This window comes from Mustelus asterias, chromosome 9 (genome assembly GCF_964213995.1).
Source record: "Mustelus asterias chromosome 9, sMusAst1.hap1.1, whole genome shotgun sequence".
In the NCBI taxonomy this organism is placed as follows: Eukaryota; Metazoa; Chordata; class Chondrichthyes; order Carcharhiniformes; family Triakidae; genus Mustelus; species Mustelus asterias.
The window spans coordinates 131,049,989-131,063,984 of NC_135809.1; the positions used below are offsets into that span (position 1 = coordinate 131,049,989).

Genomic DNA, 13,996 nt, shown 5'->3' on the forward strand with positions numbered 1-13,996 from the left:
ACTTTATTTGATAATCACCTGGAGTATTATTTGAATAAAAACACTGTGCAAGGAAAAGGTGGGGGTCGGGAATGGCACTAAGTCATGATGCTCTTTGGACAGCTGGAGCAGACATGGTGGGCCAAATGGCCTCCTTCTGCGACCTAACAATTCTAACAATTCTGTAATACCCTACCGGCTAAAAGGAAACCATGCCCAGGCCACGGAGTTTGATCAGTTATGGGTGTTAGCAGAATGGAATTGCTAATACATGCCCTCTAGTAACAGTGAAATGACTCAATACTGAGTTAATAATTAGTCTGAGCACTTTCGGAAAGACGCTTCGGGACTGGCCTTAGATTCCACTTGGTGCGACGCCCACGCGGCGTGAGATGGCCTCACGGTGTCGTTTGGCTTTCTTGTGGAGATGGGGAGCAGGGAGCAGATTAAAACCAGACTCCAAAGTTATCCGGCACTTGTGTGTGTTGATGCGCACCGGAAACCATTTCACATCCTGCCAAAAATAACTACTTCAACTGCAGCCCGAGTAGGAACGGTGAAAAAAATAAAAAGCGCTGTTTCTTCCTCAGCCCTGCTGCAAATACCACCAAGAAACCGGGAAGAGCTCAGATTAGGATTCATTTGGAACAGAGCACAGATGAATTTATGACTTAGCAAACGTTTTTCATCTAGGACGTGTCTGTTTTTTTTAAAAAGGGTAATGAATTGAAGTTTGGAAGGATGTCAGATTCTGACAGAGTGAAATCAGATACAGCGTTCCACCAAAAACCCAGACTGCTGGACAAATCATGTTAATCCGGAAAAGGCTGGAAATCCAGTCCCGCTTTACTTTAGGATTTAATACTTTTAAACGCCAAATGTCCCCAAAGGTGTTATTAAATAAGGCTGTACGGTTATGTACATGGATCTGGGGGAGAGGGGTAGAATTTGATATGAAATAAGGTTGTAAGGTTCTGTATATGATCTGAGGGAAAGGGATAGAAGTTCACTGCCACTGCTGCTGCTGTTTTGAATCTGGCCTTTTCCAGATGTTGTGATAAGCCCCTCTCTCCGACAACACAGCCGGGGTGTCTGCTACTGTCGGTCTGCACACGGTTAGAGAGCCAAGCCGCGGTAAATCCCTCAGAGCTTGCAGCATATTCTTGCCAAATTCCGCCTTCCGAACCACCCGACGGGACGCGCTTTCAAACGCTTTATTCATAAAGGGGTGCTTTCAGACCTGGGTCCGCACAGGAGAGCGAGGAGGGAGAAATCCTGCAGCCAACTTCAAAAGAACCAACCACAAGACACGTTCAGAAAACAAACTTATTAACTAGAGACGGGGTCGCTGTGTTTTAACCACTTGGGTGCGAGGCGAAAACTGGTGCTAAATCCAGACTTTAAATTCAGACTCATCAATCAAAGCTGTCAAATTGTAATAGAACAGCGCCGTTTGTTATGGTCTGTGTAGCCTCAAGATGGGAGATAAAATAACCATGTTAATAAGATTTAATGCCTGCGCTGTGTCCTTGTTGTTCATTGCACCTTCGAATTTTTAAAAAAATTTTTGTTCTCCATCCTTAAAGTTACAAAGCCAGAGTTCGGAACGGACCGGGCAAACCCAAATCCATTCCCTGCTTGCTCCAAAAACCAAATTCAAATGCCAATTGAATCCAATTCAAGGTCCCCACAAGAGAGACAAACAAGATCCAAGCTGACCAGACAAAACGCATTGCTCCCAATCTTGGGCTTGATCTTCGGGGTTTTTAAAATTCCTTTCCGGTGGAATTAAGGGTTCCAAAACTCAAGAACAGCCAAAGACCCATCACACCTACTCTTTCAGACACACTTTCAAAGCACACCGACCCTGCAAGGCACTGATCCTCACTCCGAGCGCTCTCTCCAATCGCCGTCAAACCTTTATTTCGTTTTTGCATCATCAAAATACTTTTTGTACCTGCCTGCGGTATTTCAGGTGAAAAACACCAGTATATATTTAAAGAGCCCGAAACATGTACAAAAATGAACGTTTGACAAAAGGCAAATTCATCCTGGCTTTAAATACCGGTTGGATAAGCAAATATTAAGTTTTATATTCAATATAAAATGAGTGTGGGGTGGAGAGAGGGGGGATCATGTACACACTTTGCCCATCAAATCTCACGTTAGGTCAATAGAAGTTGATAAATATGCTGCGGCAATAATGAAATGTTATTACTGGAGAAGGTGAGAATCCAAGTCCGGTCCTCTTGTGGTTGAGTCAAATCTCAGCCCCTCATGAAATCATTCTTCAGCCGGCTCAGCCTTGTCCCGTGGCTCCTGACGATGAGGGTGAGGAGTTCGTGTTTATCCTTTAGCCCAGTCGAGATGTCCACTGTCTCCCTCAGGATCTGCCTGGTGTGGTACAGCATGTGCACCACCTCATCGCTAATGTTGCTCAACTCCCTCACCTCGTTCTCCTGGCTCTGCCGGAACTTCATCTCCAGCTCCACCAGAGAGCGGTCCGAGTGGGAGAAAGCCTCCCCGATCTGGGTGGCCTCCCGGCGCAAGTAGTCCCCGTAACTGTCCTCCCCGTCCAGGTCGTAGGCGATGGTCTTGCCCACCCCCTCCAGCACCCGGGCCGCGTCCTCCACTTGCCTCTTGAGACTGACCATCTCCTCCTTCAGCACCGTCTCCAGGTCCGCCGCCATCCCGCAACGCCGCTCATCCGACACCCGGAACAGCATCTGACATTGCTCGGGGTCGTCGTTTTCCTCGTAGTCCCCGTCCGGCACGAAGTAGTGGTGAAAGGTGCCATTGGACATCTCCGGGTGCAGGGGTCCAGTGAAGTAGCCCTGGCTCAGAGAGCACAGCAGGCTAGCACACAGCACACCCAGACCCAGCATCTTCCACCCAACCCTTCACTCTCAACAAGACCTTTCCGAAAGGAATCTCTCTTTCCCCATTGTGGGACCCCCCAGTGGAACTACCCCGTCAACTCTCTCCTCCCGTCCTCCGACCAATGACTCGGCAGCAATCCTGCCCTAAGGTGTAATTTGAGTTCAGTGCTTTTTTTTTTAGAAAATGCTCTCTCTTTCCACGTCTCTTTTTTTCAACAAGTGTTTCTGTTCACTGCTCGGCGCAGTCAGTGTGAGGAAGAATATGAACAGTTCAGATGACATTCCCCTGGCAGCTTCCCCAAAGCAGACAGACCAACATCTGGCTTTGCGAGGACAATCTGGCGACGTGTCCTGCTGTCTGAGTCAGTGTGTTAGCCGGGGCTGGGGGACAGCCGCAGACATTACAGCCATCTCCACGGCCGCTGCAACTGCGACTAAAACCCTGCTCGCAAGCAATCGTGTTTCTTTTATTGTTTTTTTTTCAAATCAGAGTTCGGTTTTATCCCCCTCCCCTCCCCTCTGTGTATTGGCCAGTGTACTTTGCACCTTTTATGGGATTCACGGGGGTGAGTTTCCCGTACCACCCCAGTCCACCCCACCCTAGAGGGATTCTTCATCCTGTCCCTGAGCTATCCACCTAAACTGACATTTCTGCCCATTTGCAGCATCACATCGACTGAACTGAGCTCCTCCTCAACGCTCCCAGCCTGCAAGATGTTCAGTTATTAAAGCGTGAGCCTCCAAAATGAGACGTTGTAGGATTTGTTTCTGCAAAAATAGACTTTATTCGTAGAATATTTATCCAAGATATATTTTATTCATAAAATCTCTGCAAGAACATTACAAATATGCGTACTGCAGCCTCACAGTACCAGGGACCCAGATTCGATTCCCGGCTAGGGACAATGTCAGCGTGGAGTCTGCACGATCTCCCCGTGTCTGCGTGGGTTTCCTCCGGGGGCTTTGGTTTCCTCCCGTAGTCTGAAAGACGTGCTGGTTAGGGTGCATTGGCCGTGCTGAATTCTCCCTCAGTGTACCTGAACAGGCGCTGGAGTGTGGCGACTAGGGGATTTTCATAGTAACTTCATCACAGTGTTAATGTAAGCCTACTTGTGACACTAATAAATAAGCTTTAAAACTTTAAACTTTAATGTTCTGGGGACCCGGGTTCGAATCCTGCCATGGCAGGTGGTGGAATTTGAATTCAATAAGAAAAATCTGGAATTAAGAATCTATTGATGACCATGAAACCATTGTTGATTGTCAGAAAAACCCAAGTGGTTCGCTAATGTCCTTTAGGGAAGGAAATCTGCCGTCCTTACCTGGGAGCCACAACAATGTGATAGACTATCAACTGCCCTCCAAGGGCAACTAGGGATGGGTAATAAATGCTGGCCAGCCAGCGACGCCCATGTCCCACGAATAAAAAAAAATTCCAAACTGGCCATCATACAAAGCGTGATAACATTCAGGTTATTTACATACATCAAGTAATACTCTTAGATGCTTTAATACAGTCAAAGAAACGTGACAGGCATTTTACAATGGTTCTTACAAATTATGCAAAGGTCTTTAAGGTTTGTCTACACAGAACAAGTTGCACTCAGAGGTGCTTCATGTGACAGAGCTGATGTGGATAAAAGGATCCCACTGCCATTGTGTTTCTAGCTTACTGAACTTTATCCCAGTCTCCTCTCTCTCACTAACCCACTGAACACTCATTTCTTCTTGTTACATTGGAATATCACCTATTTGGCCGCTTTTATACAAGGTGTTATTTCACAGTTAAAACCATATGAGTCACACAAACGAAGTGACACTGGCACAAAAAGCACGTCTTATTTCATTTCATTATTAGTTATTTAAAATAGGAAACTAAACATGCCCAGTAGGTCAACATCTGCAACGAGATACGATGAGTTATGGTTTGGATATAACTTCTTGCTTTGATCTTTTTCAGACACTCACACCCCATAATTCATCCTTTCTCATTGCAGATGCGGACAGATCATCAACTTTTTAAGCATAGAAACATAGAAGGTAGAAGCAGGAAGGCCATTTGGCCCTTCCAGTTGCTCCGCCATTCATTATGATCATGGCTGATCATAAAATTCAGTGTTCTGATCCCGCCTTTCCCCCATATCCCTTTATTCCTTCACGACACACGACGGCGCAGAGTCGCCGAGCAGAAACTGTTAGCCAAGTTCCGCACACACGATGACGGCCTCAACCGGGATATTGGGTTCATGTCACACTATTTGTAACCCCCACAGCCTGCCTGGACCTGCAGAGTTTCACTGGCTGTCTTGTCTGGAGACAATACACATCTCTTTAGCCTGTCTTGATGCTCTCTCCACTCACGTTGTTTGTATCTTAAAGACTTGATTAGCTGTAAGTATTCGCATTCCAACCATTATTCATGTAAATTGAGTCTGTGTCTTTATATGCCCTGTTTGTGAACAGAATTCGCATTCGCCTGAGGAAGGGGCTTGGAGCTCCGAAAGCTTGTGTGGCTTTTGCTACCAAATAAACCTGTTGGACTTTAACCTGGTGTTGTTAAACTTCTTACTATACCAACGGGGACAGAGTAGAAAGGATCGAGAGCTTCAAGTTTTTAGGTGTCCAGATCACCAATAACCTGTCCTGGTCCCCCCATGCCGACACTATAGTTAAGAAAGCCCACCAATGCCTCTACTTTCTCAGAAGACAAAGGAAATTTGGCATGTCAGCTACGACTCTCACCAACTTTTACAGATGCACCATAGAAAGTATTTTTTCTGGTTGTATCACAGCTTGGTATGGCTCCTGCTCTGCCCAAGACCGCAAGGAACTACAAAGAATCGTGAATGTAGCCCAATCCATCACGCAAACCAGCCTCCCATCCATTGACTTTGTCTACACTTCCCGCTGCCTTGGCAAAGCAGCCAGCATAATTAAGGACCAGACGTACCCCGGATGTTCCCTCTTCCACCTTCTTCCATCAGGAAAAAGATCAAAAGTCTGAGGTCACGGACCAACTGACTCAAGAACAGCTTCTTCCCTGCTGCTGTCAGACTTTTGAATGGACTTACCTTGCATTAAGTTGATCTTTCTCTACACCCTAGCTAGGACAGTAACACCACATTCTGTATTCTCTCCTTTTCTTCTCTATGAACGGTATGCTTTGTCTGTAAAGCGCACAAGAAACAATACTTTTCAACTGTATGTTAATACATATGGCAAAAATAAATCAAATCAAATCAGATATATTTTCGCTGCTGTGTTCTTTTTCAGGGCAAGGGACTGCAGTTTGAGTCAGTCACCATATAAACAGGGCAGTGCCTGGCCACGGTAGCACAGTGGGTGGCACGGTAGCACAGTGGTTAGCACTGCTGCTTAACAGTGCCAGGGACCCGGGCTTGATTCCCGGCTTGGGTCACTGTCTGTGTGGAGTTTGCACGTTCTCCCTGTGTCTGCGTGGGTTTCCTCCGGGTGCTCCGGTTTCCCCCCACAGTCGGAAAGAGGTGCTGGTTAGGTGCATTGACCCAAACAGGCACTGAAGTGTAGCGACTAGAGGAATTTCACAGTAACTTCATTGCAGTGTTAATGTAAACCTACTTGTGACTAATAAATAAACAAACAAACAAACTTCACGTTTCTCCTCAGCATTTTACAATTTAATGAAAATGCAGTAAGGAAAACGTAGGAAATCTCTTCATAATGTAATAAATTGTAAAGAGACACAAGTGTGTTCCCAAACAGCTAATCATCGAGTGCATTATTTTCATTTGATTCCAGAAACACCAGGTACTTGGAATTGGGAAGAACGTGATGTTTGTGTAATGTACTTGTTAATAATGCATTAATTTTTATCATGCTGAATATAATAATTTATAATTGGAAATTATGGTGCAATTTTTGCCAATTCCATTAAAGCACGGTCCATTAAAGTTTGGAGGCAAAGCATAAAGAGACTGGGCAGTTCAGGAATGTGTATATTTGTTGATGAATGTGTGTAGTTTTTTCAATTCTCACACTTTCAGTCTGAGCTGCATACATCTCTGGTTTGATCTGAATGTGTACATGAATGAACTTTGCATATATAAAAAGCCTTAACTAGTAAGGATAAACAGTAGCTAAATGATGAGTGGGGAGAGACAGCATGAATATTAGATCTACAGCTGCTTCTGCCAATGGTTTATGGAAGATATTGGTTAGAGAGGAGAACATTGCAGTGCTGGAGAAAGGGGGTGTCCCAGAGCGATCAAGGAAAGAATCAATGTGGCTCATGCTCAGGGACAAGAATGGTGAATTATATTGTTTGGTGTATCCTATAGGTCACTGATTCACGGGAAGGATGTAGAGGAACAAATCTGCAAGGAAATTAGAAAGCTGCAGAAATGATAAAGTGGTTATAATGGAGATCGTTAATTATCTGAATGTCAACTAGGCTGGTGGTAGTTCAAAGGGAAGAGAGGAGCAAGAGTTCCTCGGGTGTGTTCAGGAGAATTTGCTACAGCAGTATATGTCCAGTCCAATGAGAAAGGAGGCATTGATGGACCTGGTTCTTGGGAATGAGTTGGGCCAAGTTGATCACGTTATCAGTGGGGAAACATTTAGGGGACAGTGATCATTCTATAATAATGTAATGATGACTATTGAGAAAGAGAATGAATAATCCAGAGTGAGAATAATTAACTGGGGGAAAGCCAACTTCAATGGGGTAAGAATGGATCTGGGCTGAATAAATTGGAGTAAGAGTTTTAACAACACCAGGTTAAAGTCCAACAGGTTTATTTGGTAATAAATGCTATTTGCTTTCGGAGTGTTGCTCGTTCGTCAGATGGAGTGGATATCTGCTCAGATATCCACTCCATCTGATGAAGGAGCAGTGCTCCGAAAGCTAATGGCATTTGCTACCAAATAGACCTGTTGGACTTTAACCTGGTGTTGTTAAAACTCTTACTGTGTTTACCCCAGTCCAACGCCGGCATCTCCACATCATGAATAAATTGGAGCCAGAGCTTGGCAGGAAAAACGGTAGCTGAAAAATACCAGATACCTTGGTTCAGGCACAATCAAGGTATATTCACACAAAATAAAGCAAACAAACCCAGAACTCCCTGAGTGACAACTGAAGTGCTGGGGGTCTCCCTGGGATGGGATGAGAGAGGGTGATGATTAGCTTGGACAGATTAAACTAAAATCAGGAAAAATATAGACCTCTTGCGTGGCTATTGTGAAAATCTGCTCGAAAATTGGGACGTGTAGTTCTCAAGCTTGACCTTCCCTTTCAAGTCAAAGACACTTAACCTCTGAATGTCATTTTGGAAAAGCACCAAGAACAGGATTTGAAGAAGTAGTGTGACAGACTGAATTGAAATTAGGAGCAATAATGAGTGGTGGTAGAAGCCAAAAACCAAACTCTGGACAAAGTCCAAATAAAAAACACTCTGAGAATAAAATATTTTGGAAGAGTTTGCATGTTGGAGGATATCACAACTTAAGGCATTCCAAAATACATGGAGGAATGCGTGGGCAATGAAGAGCAGGAAGCGGCAGGGACTTATCCAGGGCTGTTTGGGGCACAGAGACTGATTGAATGTGAAATATGAAATAATCACAGTCAATGAAATAGAAACAAAAGAACCTGGATTTTTTTCTGGTACCTTTCAAACCCTCAATGTCCTAAAGCACTGAAAGCCTATTAATTCCCTTTCAGGCATGGTCACGGTCATTTTGTAGCAACAAACAAAATGCATGCAGCAAGATCCCAACAAATGGCTAACTGGGAAATGACCAATTAATATATGTTAATAATGTTATATGAGGCCTTGGTCTGAATGCGAGGAGCTGCTTTGAAGAGTGACACATGATACTTACTGTTCATCTGAGATGGAGGTGGGCCTCAATTGAATGTCTCATTTGAAAGGAAGGTTAGGATTTGGATTCAATAGATGCAAATATACCAACACACAAGAACACAAGATATAGAAGCAGGAGTCGGCCACCAGGCCCTTCAAGCCTCCCCCGTCATTCAATATGATCATGGCTGACCTATGCTGGCCTCAACTGCTTTTTTGTGCCATTTCCCCATAGCCCTCTATTCCTCCAGTTTCCTCCCACAGTCCAAAGATATGTGGGTTAGGTTGATTGGCCATGCTAAGTTGTTCCTTAGTTTCAGGGAATTGGCAGGATAAATGTGTAGGGTTATGGGGAGATATAGGGCTTGGATGGGATTGTTTTCGGTGCAGGCTTGATGGATCGAATGGCCTCCTTCTGCACTGTAGGGATTCTATGATTCGATTCTATGGTTCTATGATTTATCCACCTCCATTTTAAATACTTCCAATGATCCAGCCTCCACGACCTTTGGGGGCAGAGAATTCCAGAGATTCACCACCCTCTAAGAGAAGAAGTTTCCACAGACCTCAGTTTTAAATGACCGGCCTTTTATCTTGTAGCTGTGTGCCCTTGTTCGAGACTCTCCCACTGATGAAAACATCTCACCATCTACCCTGTCAAGCCCCCTCAGGATCTTATATGTTTGAATAAGGTCACCCCTTACTCTTCTAAATTCCAGGGAGTACAAACCCAGAAATGATGGCCTTTTATCTTGTAGAAACAAGAAACAGAACGACAACTCGCATTTATATAGTATCTTTAACATGGGAAAACCACCCAAGATGTAACACAGGAGTGTCCTGAAACAAAATTTGAGACTGAGCCACATGAAGAGACATTAGGGTGGCTGACTAAGAGCTCGGTCAAAGAGGTTGGGTTTTATCTGACAGCTGCAAAGAGAGGTAGAGAGGGAGAAAGGTGCAGGAGGAGAATTCTAGAACTGAAGGCAGCTGTCACCAATGTTGGAGAGAATGAAATCAGGGCTGCAAAAAGAAGCCAGAATTGAAGGAACACAAATATCTCGGAGGATTGTAAAACTGGAGTCTTTACAAAGATATTGGGGGGATGGGGGGTGGGGGGCAAGGTGCAGGAGGGATTTAAAAACAAAGATGAGAATTTCAAAATCCAGACATGGCTTAACTGACAGCCAGTAAGACAGATCACTGTAGCAGGGGTGATGGGTGAATGGATCATGGTGCAAGTTAGAATATGAATAGCAAGTTCTAAATGATCGCAAGTTTATGGTGGTGGAAAGATGGAGGCCAGCCAGGAGGCAAGTCCAAAGCTAACAAAGGCATAGATAAGGGTTTCAGCAGCAGTTGCCAGGGAGATGGATGACATCAGTAGCTAGGGAAAATAATTTATGATGGGGAATTAAGATTCTGAGCGGTATCTTGAGTCCATGCTTTACCGTCTGCAAGATCGCCGGCAGGGGCTCAAGATCTGGAAGGAGCAATTCTCTGGCAATTTTGGATCTTCCCCACCTCCCGCTGATGATGCCATGGCGTCAACTGCTTTACATGCATGTGAAAGTGTTGAAATATATTTAACCTGCCCCCTTGCTCTTTATTGACCCCCCATCATATATTCACACTGCGCTGATGTGATATCACGTCGGAATAGTTTACAATAGGTTCACTTAGATGTGGACCTGGTGTGGTAGTCTCCCCGGGATCATGAAGGTAAGTATAGGCCATAGGGGAGAGGCCTGGCAATGCTCCCTGGCACTACCCCTGGGGGGATTAAATTCGATGTGATGGGAGCTGGGAGCAGGGGATTCCAGCAATGGCCAAGTGATGGGGGGAGTGGGGGTGGGGGGACTTGGAGATGGGTGCCGGCTCAGACTGTGCAGGGGTTGTGGGGGGAGGAGAAGATGGGAAAGTGCCAATCATAGAAATCATAGAAACCCTACAGTGCAGAAGGAGGCCATTCGGCCCATCGAGTCTACACCGACCACAATCCCACCCAGGCCCTATCTCCACATATTTACCCACTAATCCCTCTAACCTACGCATCCCAGGACTCTAAGGGGCAATTTTTAACCTGGCCAATCAACCTAACCCGCACATCCCTGACACCAATGATAGGGGTGTCAGGGAGAAAGGGCCGATGATCACGAGGGAGGGGAGGCGGGGTTAGAGAAGTGCTGACTCCGATCGGGGTGGGGAGGAGGCCCCGAGACCTCTGGTGGGTTTGTGGGAGGATGGTTTATCCAGGTTTTGATTGGTCATCTTTAAAGATAGTGCCCTGACCTCTGAGCAGCAGGGTTTGGCTGACATGTTCAGGCCTTGCCCCCCTTAGCATGAAACATGCCCCCTACCTCTAATTTTTTTGGCAGTGTGTCATAAGATCTGGAGAGAAAACCGGTCGTTTTCTCTGGAGAGAAACACACTTGTTTTCTGTCCAGAAGCAACACTGCCATTTTTTGGTAGGATTTCACCCAATGACTTCAATCTTTCCAATATTTAGTTGGAGGAAATTTCTGCTCATCCAGTGCTGGATGTAGGACACAGTGTGACAATTCAGAGACAGAGGTGAGAGGAAATGATGAGGTTGGGCTGGATATCATTAGCACAATTGTGGAAACTTTCTTTGGATGACATTGCCAAGATGCAGCATATAGATGAGAAATAGGTGGGAGCCAATGATAGATTCTCCGGGAATACCAAAGGTGACAGTGTGGGAGTGGGAAGGAAAGCCACTGCAGGTGATTCTCTGACTAGGTCTGGAGCATGAATGAGGGAAGCGCAGTCCAACCTAGTGGTGAGGCATTGAGGCCGGATGCTATATGTAGTCAGGCTGAAGATGAGAAGAAAGAGGAGGGATACTTTACCAAAGTCACAGTCACGTTGGATGTGACTTTGATAATAGCTATTTCAGTTCTGTGGTAGGGGCAACCACAATATTGGGTTCTGAGGAGGCACTGGCCAATTGGTATTATCCCCAGACTCTTAATCCAGAAACTCAGCTCATGTTATGGGGATCTGGGTTCGAATCCTGCCACAGCAGATGCTGGAATTTGAATTCAATTAAAAAAATGTGGAATTAAGAATCTACTGATGACCATGAAGCCATTGTCGATTGTCGGGAAAAACCCATCTGGTTCACTTATGTTCTTCAGGGAAAAAAATCTGCCGTCCTTATCTGGTCTGCCCGACATGTGACTCCAGAGTCACAGCAATGTGGTTGACTCTCAACTGCCCTCAGGCAACTAGGGATGGGTAATAAATGCTGGCTAGACAGCAACGCCCATGTCCCATGAATTAATTTTTCAAAATTGGGAGATGACAGCACGAGCAAGGACTTTGGAGAGGAAAGGGAGGTTGGAGATGGGTTGGTACTTTGCAAGGATTGATGAGTCAAGAGTTTTGTTTTGAGGAGAAGATGTTACAGCGATATTGTAAGAATTAGTCATTATATTAAGGTGTAGGATCCTGAAGGTAGTGATCTCAGTATCACGCCCTGCACTCGGCTAGTTAGCATTGAGATAAGAAAAGTAAATGCACAGGTTGAGAAATAGTATAGAAAGAAAGGGTTCAGAATCCTGGGACAATGGGACCAACTCTGGACTGGAATAGTTTTTAAACACTCATGGGATGTGGATGTCACTGGCTTGCATTTATTGCCCATCCCTAATTGCATTGGAGAAGGTGGTGCTGAGCTGCCATCTTGAACTGCTGCAGTCCATGTGGTGTCGGTACACCCACAGCGCTGTTAGCGGGGGAGTTCCAGGATTCTGACCCAGCATCGAACAAATGGTGATATATTTCCAAGTCAGGACCTGAGTGGCTTGGAGAAGAACTTGCAGCTGGTGGTGTCCCTATGCATCTGCTACATTTGGCGCCAGGCTCAGGAATGTCACTGAACGGCTGCAGGGCATTCTGAAGGGGGAGGGCAAACAGACAGAAATCGTGGTACATATTGGTACCAACGATATGGGTAGAAAAAGAGATGAGGTCCTGCAAGCAGAGTTTAGGGAGCTAGGAAGTAGATTAGAAAACAGGACCCAGAAGGATTACTTCTGGTGCCATGTGCTAGCGAGTTTAGAAATAGGAGGTTAGTCCAGATGAATGTGTGACTGGAGAGATGTTGCAGGAGGGAGGGCTTTAGATTTCTGGGACGTTGGGCAAATTTGTGGGGACAGTTGTACCTGTACAATGTGGATAGGTTGCACCTGAATATTTACCTAATAGAGGTGTATAAAATTATGAAAGGCATAGATAGGGTGAACGGTGGGAAGCTTTTTCCCAGATCGGTGGTGACGTTCACGAGGGGTCTTAGGTTCAAGGTGAGGGGGGGAGGTTTAACACGGATATCAGAAGGACGTATTTTATACAGAGGGTAGTGGGGGCCTGGAATGCGCTGCCGGGCAAGGTGGTGGAGGCGGACACACTGGGAATGTTTAAGACTTATCTAGATAGCCACATGAACGGAGTGGGAATGGAGGGATACAAAAGAATGGTCTAGTTTGGACCAGGGAGCGGTGCGGGCTTGGAGGGCCGAAGGGCCTGTTCCTGTGCTGTATTGTTCTTTGTTCTTTGTTCTTTGTTTTGTTCTTTTGAAACAAAATGGGACTGTTGTCCTTGCAGGGAGGTTTGTTAATGCTGTTGGGGAGGGTTTAAGCTAACTTGGCAGGAGGGTAGGATCCTGAGAGGAGGTTCAGCAGGGGGGAGATGCACAGCCAAAATTCAATGAGGCAGAAAATGAGTCAGGAAAGCAAAGAAATTAGGCTAGTTAAGGCACAAGGGAGCTTGGCAGGATTGAATGGTATTTATTTTAATGCAAGAAGTCTGATGAACAAGGCAGATGAGATGAGGCACAAATTAAATATGGGGTATGATGTCATTGCTGTCACTGAGACATGGCTGAGAGAAGGGCAGGACTGGCAGCTCAATATTCCAGGATATAGGATCTTCAGGCGAGAGAGAGAAGGAGGTAAAAGAGGAGGGGGTGTAATGACCTTGATCAGGGAATTAATTACAGCAGTTGGGAGGAACAACATCTTAGAAGGCTCTTCAAATGACGTCATATGGGTAGAAGTTAAAAACCAAAAAGGAACAATCACATTGCTGGGAGTGTTCTATAGGCCCCCTAACAATCTGAGAGAAATAGAAGAGCAGATATGTAGGCAAATTTCAGAGAAGAGTAAAAGTAATAGGGTAGTGATAGTGGGGATTTCAACTTCCCCAACATTAACTGGGGCAGTCATAGTGTGAAAGGTTAAGAGGGAGCGGAATTCTTAAAGTGCATCCAAG

General features: G+C 45.4%; 1 protein-coding gene across 1 annotated transcript; it reads right to left on the reverse strand.

Annotated features, from left to right (window-relative positions):
- Nucleotides 1-1,875: 1,875 nt before the first annotated feature.
- On the reverse strand, nt 1,876-3,241 carry fibinb (fin bud initiation factor b). The gene has a single exon (XM_078221040.1). It carries the CDS (start codon nt 2,862-2,864, stop codon nt 2,247-2,249), a length of 618 nt encoding a protein of 205 aa, XP_078077166.1. The 5' UTR covers nt 2,865-3,241; the 3' UTR covers nt 1,876-2,246.
- Between the last annotated feature and the right edge of the window lie 10,755 nt (nt 3,242-13,996).

Bases quoted from the DNA above. Each gene is read 5' to 3' on its own strand.
- fibinb (XM_078221040.1), bottom strand. From the start codon at position 2,864: ATGCTGGGTCTGGGTGTGCTGTGTGCTAGCCTGCTGTGCTCTCTGAGC.